The sequence below is a fragment of the Sebastes fasciatus genome, chromosome 12, assembly GCF_043250625.1.
Source record: "Sebastes fasciatus isolate fSebFas1 chromosome 12, fSebFas1.pri, whole genome shotgun sequence".
NCBI lineage: Eukaryota > Metazoa > Chordata > Actinopteri > Perciformes > Sebastidae > Sebastes > Sebastes fasciatus.
In genome coordinates this window covers 16,948,158-16,966,627 of record NC_133806.1, presented here as the reverse complement: position 1 = coordinate 16,966,627, position 18,470 = coordinate 16,948,158, and the positions used below count along the sequence as shown (strand labels likewise).

The window sequence follows — 18,470 nt, the reverse complement described above, 5'->3', positions numbered from 1 at the left end:
CGTGTAGCCGCTGTACCCTCCTCCTCTGCCTGCTCGCCTTCACTCAGACAGCTCAGCTCGCTCCACCTCTAGACGTGAACGCGCGCTCACTACACACTGCAGAAGAGTTAGTTTAGCTCTGACAATATCTAGTGAATGCACAGGGGACGTTTGTGCAGAAATAAATGCTGCAGCTCCTCCAGACCAACAGAGGTTTTCCGTGTATTGTGAAGTGACGGAGCTCTACAGAGATTTACGTTGTCTTCTCGTTACCGACCGGGTGCCGGTGTCTCCTCTGCTCTCTCCGGCTGCGGGCGGAGAGAGCAGGGAGACACGCTGGAGAGCCCCGCTGCCTCAGCCTGCACTTAGGCAGGAAAAGCCAACACTAGGATCAGATCTAAATCATGTTCATGGAGAGACCTTCGTCTGGTCAGCTAACATTACTGCCAAGCAGCTGAAATATAGAGTGATATTGTGGTTTTAGCTGACGTGTGTCGCCTCACTGTTTTGAGCGATGCTCGTTCAGGTATATTCAGAGCGAGCAAGCTCGAGCCCGACGCTGACTTTCGTTGATTTCACGGCCACAGGTGTCGCTGTTAAGAAGCATTTCTGAAAGTTACAAATAGTCCCTTTAAATGGCCATTAAAAGGCAAACTCTATGTAGAAAGAAAGGGCTGACAGCAGCAGCAGAAACGCAGCCGACACGCAGCTAGTGTGAACACCAGACGCGCGTATCACGCAGCCGCCACGCGCTCCTCACGTTGTGTGTGTGCCTCGAGCTTTACAGTTAACCTGCAGCAGTTCCAGGTCTGTCCACGGAGGGCGCTGTGGTGCTGCAGCAACAGCACGAGCTTCAGATCTCTCAGTCTGCTGTCTGAGTCTGTGTCTCTGTGATGAGAACAGTCAGATCAGTAATGGCGACTAGTGGAGCAGCAGACTCGGGATCAACAGCCCCGACAGGTATCTAGCAGATAAACCTTCCTCCTGTATGTTGTGTTGAAAACGATCCTACAAACGGAGCCGTGTGCCGTTCAGTAACGATGGTAACGGAGTGAGTCTGAGGCTTTCTAACCGGTTAGCCTGTGAGCTAGTTAGCATCGAGGCTAACCTAACAAATGAACCAGCTAGCTCCTTTAGTTAGCTGCTTTGTTAATGTTAATACACCTTTAGTTGGTGTTTTAATCACACGAAGCTTAGTATTTATATCGAGTTGTTTTTTGGGATTAATAACATGTAGAGAAATAAGCTCAGTTGTTTTGTTATCAAGCCGGTGATTAGGTTAACTAACTGTGTGCTAATGAGCTAGTTAGCTGGACGCAGGTTTAATACATCTATAAGTTTATTGTTTAGTTAATGTGTGGGACAAGCTGCTGTTTCTAATAGGTCTGTCCATCTATGGGAAAATACCGTTATCTGCTATAACCCTCCTCGCCTGTTACACCCCTCCTCTTCCTCTCTGTCTGGCCAGGTCTGTGGTGAGGCTAGCAAGCTCATTTTCCATTTGGTCCCTTCATCATTATTCAACCCTGTTAGTTAGAGTTACTTTCCAAAGTTTCACAGTTGAGATGATGTATTATCACAACAGATTTCTTACATTCTTTTAACTAATGATACAGGCTTGTCTTTGTTATCTAGTTAATGAACATTCAATCTGCTGTCTCCTTGTTGAGCTGATAAAAGGTTTATCTAGGATCTCTAATTTCACATCTATGTATGGCAGGGCTGCAAATGATAATCAGGATTATATGAATCAACATTAAGACCACGATTTTAGGTGCAAAATATTGTTATCAAGTCAAGTCAAATTTATTTCTATAACACATTTAAAACAACATGAGCTGACCAAAGTGCTTTACAGACATAGGCAGAATAAAAACAGGTCAACAGAGCAGACAACAAAATCACACACATCCACAGACAGAGACCAAGGTAAAATCCATGAGTAAAAGACTGTTATAATGAGCATTATAAAAGGCCAATTAGTAATCAAAAATCAAGTACATTCAAAAGCCAAAGTTATTGCACGTTCACATTTAAATAAAGAGAGTACTGCTTTCACTTCCATGTTGTGCTATACATTCATGCTAATGTACAAATCTTTGTATCAAAATAAGACTGGTTCTTATTCACAGTGCATCTACTAGAAGCAAAAATACAAATTATACCAAAACTTTTTATCAATAATTAAATCAACAGAGTATTGCTTTCAAGGTTCTTCTTCACCTGAATTCAGTGCATTTTAATTTGCCAAACGAGTAATATATATATTATTATTATATATTTATTTATTTATTTATTTATATATATATATTACTCTTCTACTCTGGACGGCAGCTGCAACATTCAGGAAAGTTTTTCACAGGCTGGCGCTGTAGGGTGCAGCTCCCCAAAAGCGAAGCCGAAACACCTCGATCGCTGGCTGTTGGCTAACTGTTAGTTCAGGCTTTAAGTGCTTGATTTGATATACAGCAGAGTTTTCTATGAGCAGAGCACCCATTTTAAATGTCGATATCGCAGTTGATCGTGTTCATTTAATTGTGGGAATCCCAAATCATGATTGCGATTAATATTCGATTACTTATGCAGCCATAATGTATGGTGAATCAGTTTTTTTCAGTGCCCACACAGATACAGAACAGTGGTGGGCAGTTAAGAGGTGACATATTTTCTAGATAGGACAGGACAGATGATGGGGACGTTGTATCTTGCTAATCCATTTAGTTGTGAGTCACTGATTAGCTTCCCTGTGTGTAGAGGAGTTGCTCTTGGCTTGGTAACCACCCAGTCTGAATCAGTGAATAAAAATAGTGGCTTCAAAGCACTCTTGTGGCTCCCACATGGCTGGGAGCCTGAGAGTGTACAAATTCGAGATACAGCAATCTGTCAAATACACACACCCACTCACACACACACACACAGACTCACAGACTCACAGACAGCTGAGTGACAGTAACATAATGTGGTATCCGGTATACTAGCCCTTATTGGCCTTGTTTTCTCATCGGGGCAGGAACCAGTATATTTATGGAGTCTTCATAGGCAGAAAATGATGTTAGGAGAGTGTCCCATATTATTGCCTTGTGTAAGCTGCAGGCTACATGTGAACAAGGCTGGCAGGGAGTTGTTTAGTATACAGAGAGGAACAGATGGTTCGCCTATTGTCGTAAGGCCTGTCACTGACGAGCTAAAGTCATTCTTAAGTAATTGGGTTGAGTTGGGTAATTCCTACCCCAAATCTGCTGCACAGTGTGTGTTATTATCTAGTTTTACACTGACTCTTGAAAAAAAATTGCAATGTGATGAAATGAGGACTGCAGTTGATGATTTTTCTCATTATTGATTTAATCTGCTGGCTATTTCCTTGATTAGTCAATGAACTGTTTTATCTTTGAGATAGAGCAGAAAGTAGTAAAAATAGCCTACCCATTATACTTTTCCAGAGCCCAAGGCATCATCTTGTTTTATCCGACCATCAGTCCAAAACCAAAAGATATTAATTCTCATATTTAAGATGCCTGTACCAGAAAAATGTCAGGGCTGGGACAAATACACCTATCTCCTGATTTGATACTATCATTGGGCGCCGATTCAATATGTTTTGCGATTTTTAAGTATTGCGATTCGATATTATGATTTACTGTGATTTTTGTTAAAATTTTTAACACAAGACCATGGGGAAAAGTTAAATCATACGCTTCTAGGGCCTTTTACTTTGGAAAATATCGAAATTAATATTGTAAAAATTTTGGATTTTCATTATGTATGTAGTCTGAGATGTCCTGAAGTCAAATTATCAGTATATATATATATATATATATATATATATATATATATATTAGTCAATTATTACATTTTGTTATCCAGCAACCCAAAACTCAAAGAATAAAGACATTTCCCTCACAAATAATTGCTATTTTCTATTTAATTTATAAGGGGCTGGTAATGTTTTATACTTCTGGTGAATATAATCCAATCAATCTTATTTTCATATATGTATGTTGTATATACAGTTCCCTTTGTTAACACCTTACTTTGAAAACTGAACGTAGTCACTCGTGTATACTTCCTCTAACTTCGCCAAGTCTGTCGCTAGCTCTCCCGTCAGCTCTGTTCTCTTTATACTGTACATCCATGGTCAGCTCCATCGGGGCCGTTTGAATGTATTTAACATTAATGTCAGTATATGGGTGATCTACAGTTGTAGCGTCGGCCGATTTGACCACGGAGGTGCGAGTGAAGGCTGGCTTGACCGCACGTTACCGCAATACCATAACGTTTCCTGTCCATGACAGAGTTAGCATGCAGCTTAAGCCATGATGTCTAGCTCTGCTTTTCCTGGCAATGTGTGAAACCCAAAGTGTTTCCATACTTTACTGTATGTGTAGTGTTTACCACTTTGGATTTAAAATGTGAGGGTGCAGGTCGTATCCACGCGGACCCTCCGCCGGTTTCTACTCGCTACGACCGGCTGGCTACTGTTAGTTTTGCGTGACGGATACAGAATGAGTATGACGTCACGTTACTCTGACTACAACAATAAAAGCGGGAACTTCCTTCTACCTATACAGTCAGTAAATGTGTTTAGTGTTGCTCATTTGCTAGGTTAAGCCATTTAGGCTGACCATGTCCTACTCCACAGATATTAGGACTCAGTTCTGGAGGAGAGCATTTCAGCGAGGTACTCGCATGGGTGTGCGTGAGTGTTTCTGTGTGCGTGAGCAGAAACTGCATGAGTAGTGATGCTATAGTGTGTGTGTTTTATATAATGAGGGGGAATGTGGGCAGAAAGATGCTCGTTGTTTCCCGGAGGATTGCCGTGTGTCCCTGTTAACGGAGAAGAGATGCATGGCATTCAGTGAGTCTGCCTTATTATTAACACTCCCACCTTTCTCGGCTTGAAGTGTCCACTTACTGTGCATCTTCTAGATTGAATCTGCTGGCCGTGGATTCATTTTCACACACAGGATTGTTACTACAGGTGTGCAATCTTCCCAACATCGTTTTGTATATATTGACCTGTGGCACTGCAGCATTGAAGTACACGTTGTTGCCATTGGTTACAGGCTAGAGGTGCCTGCAGAGTGGGCGAGATAGTAGGTTTAAACAGCAAGTTTATGTAAGGACATAGGAAATCATATTGAGTTTTTCTTTTATTTCAACTGTATGCCTTTCTTACAACACTACGGTGTGCTGTGGTTGTTATCATGCTTACCCAGAGGAGGATAGATCCGTGAGTCTGGGTCATGTATTACAATTTCACTTCTTATCTTTGGTTATCAAGCCAGTAAATTTGACACACACCCAGAGGTCTTCGCTGGGTTATGGCTCGAACTTTCCTCATGTGTTAACCTATAAGATACTACTCCTACGCTCATCAGTTGAGTTTGCTGAATAGCTTATAATCGTAATGTTAGCATATTGGATTTAATACAAATGGTAAATACAAAGTTACTGTGAGATGCGAAGTAGGCTGTTACAGAAAGAGCTAGAAACTGTAGTTTAGTGAAAGGAGGTTGTGCATGTAGACACACATCTTCAGGGGCCAGATGGATCTGGAGCAGCCAGCTCAGGGGAGAAGTAGTTCCAGATCACATAGAGCTGCTGGAGTATTGAGGGCAGCAGTTAGGCTAGTTACTGTGGCCACATTTAGGTCTGGACTCATCGTCGGCCTCATAGCCATCAGCCAGTGCTGGAAATAGCCCTGCTAATTAACCAGCGGAGGGGTTCTTAAACAGTCATTAACAAATTCTTCCATGTTGAAAACTGCCAACTCAAAGTCTTTTAAAATGATTTCATGCATTAAATTTACACGTGACTGCATGGGTTGACATTTCCATGTGTTTCATAACGTGGAGTCTGAACTAGAGAACTAACGGTTCCTTAAAGCTGAAGTTGGTAACTTTGAGCAAATGTGAAAAGTAATATTTTTATTAGGGTTGTCAAAGTTAACGCAAATTCATTTTAACGCCATTAATTTCTTTAACGCATTAACACACGTAACACTTTAATTTGTAGGTTGTAGCGGGCTCAGTTTTAAAGCTAGAATGAAGATACTGGGATCATATGAAACTAGAAAAACCTAAGAAATCCATTGGTAACATGTCATACTAGCTTGTCACGAAGGAGGCTAAATAACGCTCCAAACTTATGCTAAACTTTGGCGAGGAAAAACTGTCATGGCCATTTTCAAAGGGGTCCCTTGACCTCTGACCTCAGGATATGTGAATGTAAATGGGTTCTATGGGTACCCACGAGTCTCCCCTTTACAGACATGCCCACTTTATGATAATCACATGCTATTTGGTGCAAGTCATAGTCAAGTCAGCACACTGACACACTGACAGCTGTTGTTGCCTGTTGGGCTGCAGTTTGCCATGTTATGATTTGAGCATATTTTGTATGCTAAATGCAGTACCTGTGAGGGTTTCTGGTTGTTTTGTGCTGTTAATTGATTTCCAATAATAAATATATACACTTGCATAAAGCAAGCATATTTACCCACTCACATGTTGATAAGAGTATTAAATACTTGACAAATCTCCCTTTAAGGTACATTTTGGACAGATAAAAAATAAATATTTATATAATTAAGGCCAGAAATAGGCATTACAGTAACAGAATATTGATTCATATTTGTTCAGCGCTGCCTAGTTTGACAGTTGAGTTCCGAGTTTCACGAGCAGTGATTGACAGCTGCCCAGAGACTGCTCGGCTCTGATTGGATGTGTTGGTTTAGGCGCAGTCGAAACTTTCAAATGCCATTAGGAGCGCTAGAAGGAGGCAGAGGAGCATGATTTTTTTCACAGATTACCTGTCTCATGCACTACTGTCAGGATATAATGACAGTTTTATACAAATAACTTCTTATCGTGTTTGCTCAAAGTTACCGCCTATAGCTTTAAGGCTTAAGTGTTTTTCCTTTTGGGTTCTCAAGAGCCAGTGTCTTTCTCACATTGTGAATCACAATATAACTTGTTTTTCTGTCTTCAGGGACCAGTGGCATCCGAAAAATGGCCCCGTCAGAGGTAAAGACATCGGAACTTATCTTACTAAATAGACAAAATGCCTCAGTATTATGTAGAGTAAAGTCAAACAAATGTTGATCCAGTCAACCCTGGAGAGGGAAGACAAACAGGTAAGGTCCATTTATTTGGTACTTATTTAATTGCTGTACCCATAAAGGTATCAGTCACACATAGATAAAGCCAGACCAGCTGACATTGCTTTCACTCCCTACCTTTCTACTTAAGTTGACCCTCGCTGAGAGTTCAGCAACTTGTCAGGATAATGTTGTCATGTGAAGATGTTTACATACAGCTTGCTCTTTGTCTTCTGTGTTCACAAGCATAAACACACACACACACACACACACACACACACACACACACACACACACACACACACACACACACACACACACACACACACACACACACACACACACACACAAAAGACCACATTTAAATGTTTTTCTCTCTCTCCCTCCCCCTTCAGATGCCCGGCTCTTCAGGCACAACTCAGAGTATGAAGAAGACCATCGGACACCGGGGGGTTGAGACCACCACAGGGGAGACCACCTATAAAAAGGTTAGAACAGGGTGGGGGTCGGTGACACCCGTGGTTTTTGACACCACCCACAACACTGAGCAGCAGAGGTGAAAAGTGGAAAAGGTGTTTTGGTGTTTCTATTCTAAAATTAGTTTGTGAATTCCTCTCACTAGACGTCCCAAGAATAGTGAGTGAAACAGCAGAAGTCACAGGGGTAAAATGTTGTGTGTTCCAGCGCTTAACTATTTTTTCCTCTCTGACCCCTCTAGACCACGTCATCGGCCCTAAAAGGTGCCATCCAGTTGGGCATCACTCACACAGTTGGCAGCTTAAGCCAAAAGGCGGAGAGGGATGTTCTCATGCAGGACTTTGTGGTGGTCGAAAGCATCTTCTTCCCCAGGTTGATAACAGAAGTTGTAGTTGAATAAACATTGTGAATTTGTGGACTTTTATTCCATGTAATTTAATGACCTTTGGCCTTCTCTCTCTCTCTCTCTCTCTCTCTCTCATGTGTTTTCAGTGAAGGCAGTAACCTGACTCCTGCTCACCACTACAGTGACTTTCGCTTTAAGACCTACGCTCCTATTGCCTTTCGTTACTTCAGAGAACTCTTTGGCATTCGGCCAGATGACTACCTGGTTAGTACTTACACCAAACACACACCGTGCCATGTTTAAAGGAAGTGCTCTCGTCATGGCTTTAGTCACTGTTCCTATCTTTCTTTTGTAGAATGGTTTAGTTCAGTGGTTTTAACCACTATACTATGCGTATGAAAAGTGTCTAAATTGTGAGGCTCCCTAGTTTTGTCAATCCAGTGAGAGATAATGAAAAAGGGCTGACTTTTGCGAGACAGATTTTGACCATGTAGCTCCTAGGCATGTCACGATACCAGGAATGTAGTTGTCGGTGAAATTCCACGCTTCTCGATACCAATTCAATACCACGGTAAAAAACAAAAGTAAAACAGTAAATCCCATGTACTTCAATATACTCTCCTTTTATTACCGTTTGCATAATGTTTTTGTTAGGAAGACAAACAGGTCATGATTCCCTCTCTACCATCTATTTTATATATTACTGTGAAAACATCTCCTTCAAACAACTGGATTTATTCAAGTTTCTCGCCAAAGACTACATTCTACAAGATTACATTTGAACACATCATGATAATGTTAGAATTTACCCACTACTCATCTTTACTGAATAGAGCCTGAACACATCACAATGTAAATGGCACCTCCCGTGAGTGAAGCCTTAATCCAATTGCTCATGGAAATATAATATAATAAGTCATATTCCCTGCTTTGGGGTTTTTCCCCTCCTGACTCTTTCTCTGCTGGCTGTTTTTTAATATCAGCACTTTGGAATTTCACACTCCCACCAATTTGAAATCGCTCCACGTCTCTGAAGTCCAACTATGCTGTCATGTTCATGTTTTATATTATTGGTTTCAATTTGATACTAATGCAGACTCCTCTTCCTCTTGAAGTATTCTCTGTGTAACGAGCCGCTGATCGAGCTGTCTAACCCCGGAGCCAGCGGATCCCTCTTCTATGTCTCCAGTGATGACGAGTTTATCATCAAGACTGTTCAACACAAAGAGGCCGAGTTCCTCCAGAAACTCCTGCCTGGATACTTCATGGTGAGCCTGATGAATGAATATAATGGGAATCGGTTGTGTGTCCAATTTGAGCGATTATTCTTGCAGTAACTATAATTATCATGAGAGTAGGAGGCTTAAATGAGTGGGAGCTTTAATGATATGTTTCTAATTTAAGTGTCCAATATCTGTTTTCCTCTTTCCTTCCAGAACATAAACCAAAACAAGCGCACCCTGCTACCCAAGTTCTACGGGCTGTATTGCGTTCAGGCGGGAGGAAAGAATATCCGTATTGTAGTGATGAACAATCTTCTGCCCCGGAATATCCCCATGCACCTCAAATACGACCTGAAGGGCTCCACCTATAAGAGACGAGCTTCCCCTAAGGAGAGAGAAAAGGCCGTCCCCATTCACAAAGACCTGGACTTCATCCAGGACTTGCCTGACGGTCTGCTGCTGGAAGCGGACAACTACAATGCTCTGTGCAAGACTATTCAGAGGGACTGTTTGGTGAGTCACAGAGACACTTGTTTTTCATTGACTTGGTTTGTTTTAATTCAAGCCTCTCAGCCCACATGGGATCACAGGACACGTTTGTGTGCATTGTTACAATATGCACAAGTTTATTACAATTCATGAACAAGCTCAGATTGTACTCTAGCTGAATACATTATCATCTCGCCCTCACATAAAAGATACCGTATTTTCTGTATAATATATGCATATAATTTGACTTTGAACATCAAGGTTTTCATCATCACCGAAAACAAATAAGAAAGCCATTTTAGAGCCAACTTTACTTTATGAATCCAATTTTTTTAGGTCATCGCAAAAAAACAATAAGTATTGTATTTTATTTTTTACCAATGACGTCGTGGATATGTTTTATTCTATGGGGTGCTACCCCATACATTTCTGAGGTATAGAGTGGTGCAGGGATGACACATTTTTGTAGGCCAACCAGGAAGGTAGCATCGCCCTAGTTCTCCATTGGGTTTTGGATTGCTGCCGAAAATAAGCTCTATGGCAAACAAACGTTTATGATATTTACACGCTTTGTTCCGTAAAATAATCTCCACAAATGAACACCACTTTTATGATTATTGACGTGTGAATGCAATTGCCAAAAGTAAAAAGCTAACGTTATACAGCTATAATGTAATCTAATGAGTACACACAACGAGGCTGTAAAGGCGGACGAGTCGGCATGATGGCGTTTAGTAGTCTCATTTTGACACTTGTTAGCAACTGCCTTTTTTAGGACACGTTAAAGCTCCAAAATTAAATTAAATAAGTGATTTACTGACTTATTTTATATCGTAGAAAAAACGTTAAAATCTCATAAGCTTGTCTTAACTACAGACCTTATTTCAGACATCTAACTAAGAACCCATTGACTTTCAGACAAGGGAACTGGAAGTGCTAACTCATTTACAGGTTTTAGGACTTCCTTGCCAGCACTCTGTTCAGCAGACAGTTTGGCAGACTAAGCAGTAGGTGCAAAAAGCTTCTTGGAAACAAAACGCTAATCCTTTGCTGTTAAACTCGCTGTTTTTCACATCTATAAATTTCACTTTCTTCCAAGGCGATTAGTCAGAGTTGCACCTTGTTGTTTGTCACTTACAGTGTAGTGTTGAGATCCACCACTGCTGGCATCGCATACAGTCTAGTGTTGCAGAGATGACTCAAGCTTGCATGACACTGCAAACTAATAAGTTGTTTACTGTGAGGATACCTTCTCAAATGATGGAAGAGACTGGGGGCATTTATCATTGTAGTTAACACAGGATATCATTATGTTGTGTATAATGTTGATTTATTGCACTTGCGGAAGCCAAACAACTTATACAACAGGTTGCACATCATTTATTCATCAAAATATCTCTTTCCATTAGATGTTAATATGTCTTTGCGGTTGCTTTGTGGTCACTGTTACTTTGCTTCTCCAGCCCACTTAAATATACGTTACAGTGGTATTATCGACTTCTCACCGCTCATTTATTATCTTCTCCGGTATCTCAATTACCATGACAACTCTGTGTCGATTTGTTATTTTCACCGTGTGTCTACCACTGTGTGAGCTAATTGTTGCTGTCTGATTTGCTTTTAGTGTTGCTTTTTTGTTTCTCACCCTAACTTTGTTCTATAAGTAGCACCTTTGTCATCATAATTAGCAAAATCATTTGATTACTTGTAGGTTATAGTTTCACTGGGGTGAATCCTAGTGGTTGTATCAAAAATGTGCAGGCAGCAACGCCCACTGCTACCACGGTATTTATTTTTTATTGTATGTGGGGCTGCAAATAACGATTATTTTCATTGTCAGTTAATCTGTCCATTGTTATCTCGATTAATCGTTTAGTTGTTTAATCTATAAAATGTCAGAAAATGGTGAAAAATGTCGATCAGTGTTTCCCAAAGCCCAAGATGACGTTCTCAAATGCCTTGTTTTGTCCACAAATCAAATAATATTCAGTTTACTGTCATAGAGGAGTAAAGAAACCAGAAAATATTCACATTTAAGAAGCTGGAATCAGAGAATTTTTGTTGTTTAAAAAATTACGTAAACCAGTTAATCGATTATCCAAAGAGTTGCTGGTTAATTTAATAGTTGACAACAAATCAATTAATCGTTGCAGCTCTAAATTTATGGAATTGTCAAATAGAGGTACAAGCCAAATCAAAAAATGTTATAGTGTGAATGCATCTCTAAAAGTTTTAGGGTTTTACTGCCCTCAACAGTACAACAAACATATTTATCTTTATCTTAAAAAATATAATTAAACTTTTGAAAAACATTTAAGTAATGGTCCTTGTAATCAAATCACAAAAAACGCTCACAAGTGATGTGGCATCCAGTTTTAGGCAGTGACATATGCAAAATATTGAGTTTAAAGTTGTTCTACAATTCTACCTCCAAAGCCCTCTTTCACCTCCACTTCTCTGTCACTCTCCACCACCAACCATCAAATCAAGCAAACTAACCAGTAATAACAGTGTTGTTGTGAGTCTGTATGAAACTGTGCATGTGAACGTTAAAACACGAGGGGTTGCTCCTATTGACGGTCATCTCAACTCACTTATTGTATTTCTGTTTTATGCAGCTCTTGCAGAGTTTCAAGATCATGGATTACAGTCTGTTGATGAGCATCCACAACATGGACCAGGCCTGTCGAGAGCGGGAGCGTAGCGGGGGAAACTCGGGTGACAGCGGGGGGTCGGAGGGAGCAGTGACCCCAGATCAGCGCCGACCACAAGTTCAGAAAAGTCTGTACTGTACAGCCATGGAGTCCATTCAGGGGGAGGCTCGAGGGAAGGGAGCTTTGGATTCAGAAGACCAGTGAGTCTTACTGCTGACTCTGAACTAGTGTTTTTGCGTATTGTAATCTGTGCCCATGACGGTTAAATGATCTGCTGTTGTTTCTCTGGCCTTGTCCTTGCAGCATGGGCGGTATTCCATCTCGTAATCATCGAGGAGAGAGGGTGCTGATCTACATCGGCATCATTGACATTCTCCAGTCCTACAGGTTTGTTCAGAGCAGCCAAATCCGTTCCTTTTATTAACATTCATTCTGAATTCACGAGCAAGCCTCCCACCTACATTACCCATTTCTTCAACTTCCAGTAAATAGTTTTACCATGTCTTATTATTTAGGTTTATTAAGAAGTTGGAGCATTCCTGGAAGGCCTTGGTCCACGATGGGGTAAGAGCTTACTCACTAAATGTTCTATAAAAGCTAAACGGTCGTTAAGCAGTGAAACTGAGCAGAACCGCTCAGTAGATCATTCATGGCTATAAATTGTAATATGAGAGGGAAGAGGAACGCACACCAGTGACGAAGAGGTGTAGACCATGGTAAAAATACAAGTGTAGAGGAAAATACACACATGACAGTCTTCTTCAGAACACCCTGAAGAAGACACGATGGTAAATTATTAAATCATTTTGCATCGTGGTATGAGGGTGCAACTATTTTCCTCTACACTTATAAATTATAATATACAGTGTAGAACTGGAACGGTTAGTCGATTGATAGAAAGTTAACTGGCCACAATTTTTTGATAATTGACTAATAACAAAACAAGACCTTTAAAGCCATCATCTTGGGCTTCAAGAAATTAGACATTTTTCACTAGTTTACTTGATTTATAATTGAAATAAATGGCAGCTTAATCAATAATTGTTCATTAATTAAACAAAAGTAATAGGTACTGCTGTTTGTAGGACAATTTCGATTACATATAGATATATGTATATATACATTAAAGACTTGAGTATTTAATGTCTCTGTTTCTGTTTTACTCCTTTAGGACACAGTTTCAGTTCACAGACCCGGCTTCTATGCAGATCGTTTCCAGCAATTCATGTGCAACACAGTGTTCAAGAAAATTCCACGTAAGTATGCATATGTGTGCATTTCTAAATGTACTGATGTTAATAGCTTGATGCATTTGACAACATAGAAATCCCAGGGGGGGAAAACACTAGGTGCCCGTATTGATCATTTCCACTTTCATGTCCTCGATCTTCTTCAGTGAAACCGTCACCATCTAAGAAGAGTCGTGGTGGAGGTCAGGGAGGCCTTAGGAGGGCCGCCACCCTGGGAGCTCCCACCCCGCTCTCCAACGCAACAGGGCAGTCAGCCGTCGACTCCAGACTAGTCTACCACAGCCACTTTAAAAGCACAGATTCAGAGGCAGACAGTGGTGAGAACTGAGACATCAAATGTGAAGAAACACTAAGTAGATCTGTTGTTGCCATAGCTGTACTCAGATTGGAAATACTGGCGTTGAAATTTGGTTTCTTAATAATACTTTGTTCTCAGGCGTGCAGTTGGGCAGACCAGATCTTGTTCCGAGGACCCCTCCGCTGGGAGAAAACCCTGCTGACTATGAGGCCAACCTGTCCACCTCATCACTAGGCAGCACAGGAGTTGCCTCCACCTCTCCTCCCCTACGGTAAAGCATCTCCACGATAATAATGCGTGACCTTTATTCTTCCACCTCACCTTCACACTGTGTTTTCATTTTCTTTGCTCCGACTTTTCTCTGTAGGTCTGTTGGGGTGGAGGTGCACAAATCAGCAAACACAGACTTTGACCATCACAGGTACGGAAGGCAGTGATAGTAGGCACAATAGCAGAAATTTAGTAGTCGATACCAATACCAGCGAAATTCCACGATTCTCGATACCAATTCGATGCCACGGTAAAAAACAAAAGTAAAACCATAAATCCAACGTATCTCAACAGCCACTCCTTTATTACCATTTGCATACTGGTTTTTGTGTTTGGAAGTTAAACAGGTCATAATTCCCTCTCTATCTATTTTATATTGCTGTGAAAACATCTCCTTCAAACATCTGGATTTATTTAAGTTTCTCGCCAAAAACTACATTTTACAAGATTACATTTGAACACATCATGATAATGTTAGAATTTACCTTGATCTATTTTTACTGAATAGAGCCTGAATGCATCAGTAAAATGTAAATCAGTGGCACCTCCCGTTAACGTTAGCTGTTAGCTCCGTGCAGGACTGTGCTGCTTACCGGCTGCTAACAGCTAATTAACTAGCTCTCGTCCTGCCGATTTCATCATGGATTTGTTGTTCGCAGTGTAGCAGTATCAGGGGAAAAAATAGGGTGTATCGATAGTGAGTTTACTGCACACATTTTCTATCGTCCCCCAGGACGACGGGACGCCGTCAGACTCGTACCCTGCGGTACTGTAGAAAAAAACGAGTAGCCTACGTCACATATTCCAAATTTTGGCATCAACTTGGTACCGAAGTATCCGTTCTCGAGACATCCCGTTGTGATCCATCAGACTGTAAAATGGATGTATTTTTTTCTGCTTGTGTCGTCTCGTATTAATTGCCTTTTCTCTGTTCCAGTTTGGGGGCAGAAGGGGCTCTCGATAATTCAGGCAACCTGTCTGGAAACGAAGATGTAATTTCACTTTCGGACATCATCCCTGAGACCAACATCTGCTTTGTAAGTCTAAACGATGAAATGATACATCTGTCATTGAAGATTATTTATAATTGTATTGTTGAAGCAGCCAGTATTGGTTGTATATTTCGTGGTATTTACATTAGTTTCATCTTCACAGTAAAAAACAGACGAGGCGTTTTCTGGACGAGGTGAGGTCGGCAGAAGTAAGGATAAAGAGAGTGAAAGTCACCCATCCACTACGAACCCTCCGCTGCACCTCTGCTGTTTTCTCACCCATAGAAGTATATACAGGGATCGCTGGATGAAGCAGCGAGGTGCAGTGGAGGTTGTGATAATGAAGAAAGCAGTGGTGGGGGAAATCAAGAAGAAGACAGTGTGCGGTAGGCTTTAGCTTTCCCAGCCATCGACAACCCAAAGCCCAATTGTCTTTGATACAGCACACACCTTGGGGAAAAAAAAGTTTATGGCCCTGCGTCAGCAGCTCTTTAGTAACTCTGGCAGCATTATATTGATTAAACAAACATTTTCCCTCACGTTTACAACATGAAGGATGCTTCAATGACATAACAAACAAAATAATTAGTTGTATATTGTTAAAAGTCCATTCCCCAGTCACCAGTGGATGGTGAAGGCAGTCAAATTATCCATGAAGAGTCAGTCATTGTGTCCACTTTTCGCAGCATGAAGCAACTGTGAGATGGCACAGACAGCATTTCAGTAGGAACGCACACACACACACACACACTTAAAGAGCACATGAAGGGCATAGCCTGCATTTTGTAGGAGTGAATATTTGCCTCTGTTCATGCGGAGTCTAAGTGGGTTCACATTTCCGTGATTCACCCTCAAGTGTTCCCGTTACCGCACATCTATTTATCCCCCTCGGCACTCCTCATGAGCAGGAGCCCTCTGAGCTATCGGTGGTCCTCGTTCAAATCAACACTTGCTGCTGTTGACTCTGCAATCATGTATGCATTTCTTCCTACGGATTGCGGATGTACAGTATTTGTTTGAAATTGGAGGGGTGGGTTTGAACCAGACCCATTTGGTCATTTTGTTTCACGTTTTGTTATAAGTTATTCTGCTGGAATCCACGGTGGTGCAGCAAAAGGTCCGACTAGATCTTGCCACCGCTGAATGTACATTACAATGTTTTTTCTTACGTAGAATGTGTCTTATTAACATGGCAGATCACATTTGTACAACCCTGAAAATCTCCCCCTCTGATGTGACCATATGTGCTATAAATGAACACAGAGAGAAGAGCCGTCGGCAGCGTCGGCGCTGATAAATGAAGTCATGGTATTAAGCTAGTAGAATAGTAATAATTTCCAGCTACTGTCATTCGTCTGTCATGTCTGTGCCTTTACATGTTTGTCCCTTCCCTAACATGTGATGTATAACTGACATTTTTTTACAGGTTAGTGTTGTAGTCACACAATCCAACCTGCCTTATCACACTACAGCAGAAGTCATCAAACTGCCATTTGTATGTCTGGACCAACAATCAGGGCTTAAAAAGAATTTTAATGCAAACACTAGTACAATCCATTCTGGTTGTGTGCATGTCGAGTGCTCAGTCACTTTGGTTCATCAGCTCAGCTAAGCCCGCCAACTCTCCCGACATCAGACAGAAAGGATGTCTGTCTCTTTATTATTCATTTCTGCTGGTTACAGAAATGACCCACATCCACTCTTGGACCAATATTAATAACCGCGTGTATAACTAATATTTGTTTTTTGTGTGTAGTCTTAACCAGCTTTTACATAGCTGTTCATAACAATTATGCTTTGTTTTCACAAAATGCTTTTTTTGTGTTTATGTTGTTGTTTAGGGCACTAAACAAGCTGCAGAGAGCTTTTTTTTATCCCCATGAGATATTTCTGATACAGAAATTTGAATCACTACCAAGTGACTGTAGCAACACTCAAGATCTTAGACATCATCTCATTTTCAACTATTTATGTTTTGTAGGCACATTTGGTCTATGCAGCAGAGAGGGAGAAGGGGAAATGTGAGTTGTGAATATAGAAGGAAGGAAAACTACTCATGTTCATCAATGCACAGCTGAGGATTTAAGGACTGAGTCTTTTGTATTATAAGCCAGTCGTGGCACCAAAGAAAAGTGAGTGGGGAGTTCCTGCAAACGTTCAGGATCCAGTATAGTTGACATGAAAAAATGAAATCGGACACTCCTCGATACCTGCATGGACTGATATGATGTACATGGTAATAACACTGGTTTGACCTGTGTTTTAAGGCTCTATTATTAAACTGGATGTTTTTTTGGTTTTGTTTTCCTAAATAATTTCACGTCTGATAAGCTGTATCTGACATCAATTTATTGTTTCTTTAATCAAAGAATCGGTTTACTTTGTGGCCTGAGACATTTCAAGATTTAACTCCACATTCCTAACTAAATATATAAATTCAAATGAAATTTACTACAATTGTGGTAGCTCTTAGAACCCATTAAGTACCACCTATGTGTAGTTGGAATGATGTACTTGAAATGAATTATGCTGAAATGTTAGATATCGATTATTTCAAACGGATCAATTTAAAGTCGTATTTAGTTGGTTGAGAGTCAAACAGCCACCAAAGAAAACACTCCAGGAAATTCTTTCTCATTAGAAAAAATCCAGATCATATTTTGTGGCACCTGGATTTTGATGTTTTTATGTTGTAACTTTTCTTTATGGGTGGTACTATGTAATTGCTGTATGCAGACCAGTTCTGCCACAGTTATGTACCACACCATGGCACAAGACAAACATCATCCTACGGTGCTTAGAGGGCGGTGCACTCAGTGTAGACACTACAATATATTTGAAGTAATGCAATATATGAACCACAATCTCTGCCACCTTTCAGCTCTAAGAAGTATATTTATTATGATGATTGATTGCTGCAGGCTGAAATGCTAAAAGTTGTATTATGTAACTTTAGATGATTGTACGTATACTGTATACTGACAGAAGGATGTCTGAAACTTTATAGCGTGTATTGCCTATGAAGGGGGACTATTTGACAATTTCACTTTTTATATTTCATGTTTAGATTGTGATACGACGGATATATTCGCTCCATGATGATTCGGGGTTGTTAATCTCCCACGCTTTTTTCTACATGAATGTTTCACACGGCCTGCGAGCCAACGTTCCTGGTTGTCCTATAATGCTTCAATTACTATATTTTTACTGTGTATAAAATGTGTATATGTACATAGGAGTCACGGAAATGCCTTCTCATGCAATATGTGCTGCCTGTCCCTCCTGCCATGTTTCAGTTATGTGGTGGTGATGTTTTCATTCATCTGATTTTAAAGGATTAAACATATTTTCTAAAGATTGGTTTTGGCCCCTTTGTTTGTGTGTATTATCCAA

At 40.7% G+C, this 18,470-nt stretch overlaps 1 protein-coding gene across 2 annotated transcripts; it reads left to right on the top strand.

The window, feature by feature from the left end:
- Positions 1-792: 792 nt before the first annotated feature.
- Positions 793-18,432, top strand: pip5k1ab (phosphatidylinositol-4-phosphate 5-kinase, type I, alpha, b). 2 transcript variants are annotated; one of them, XM_074653663.1, is made up of 16 exons: positions 793-939; positions 6,970-7,004; positions 7,474-7,566; positions 7,797-7,927; positions 8,048-8,165; positions 9,017-9,169; positions 9,338-9,637; positions 12,232-12,467; positions 12,571-12,654; positions 12,783-12,831; positions 13,439-13,523; positions 13,664-13,834; positions 13,954-14,086; positions 14,183-14,236; positions 15,023-15,122; positions 15,241-18,432. In XM_074653663.1, exons 1-16 carry the CDS (start codon positions 873-875, stop codon positions 15,241-15,243), a joined length of 1,812 nt encoding a protein of 603 aa, XP_074509764.1. In that variant the 5' UTR covers positions 793-872; the 3' UTR covers positions 15,244-18,432. The 2 variants fall into 2 exon arrangements, with proteins under 2 accessions (XP_074509764.1, XP_074509765.1); XM_074653664.1 differs by lacking the exon at positions 793-939 and adding an exon at positions 3,890-4,657.
- The last annotated feature ends 38 nt before the right edge of the window (positions 18,433-18,470 follow it).

Bases quoted from the DNA above. Each gene is read 5' to 3' on its own strand.
- pip5k1ab (XM_074653663.1), top strand. From the start codon at position 873: ATGAGAACAGTCAGATCAGTAATGGCGACTAGTGGAGCAGCAGACTCG. The intron at 7,928-8,047 runs GTTGATAACAGA...ATGTGTTTTCAG, and splicing joins GAAAGCATCTTCTTCCCCAG to TGAAGGCAGTAACCTGACTC. The intron at 14,237-15,022 runs GTACGGAAGGCA...TCTCTGTTCCAG, and splicing joins ACAGACTTTGACCATCACAG to TTTGGGGGCAGAAGGGGCTC.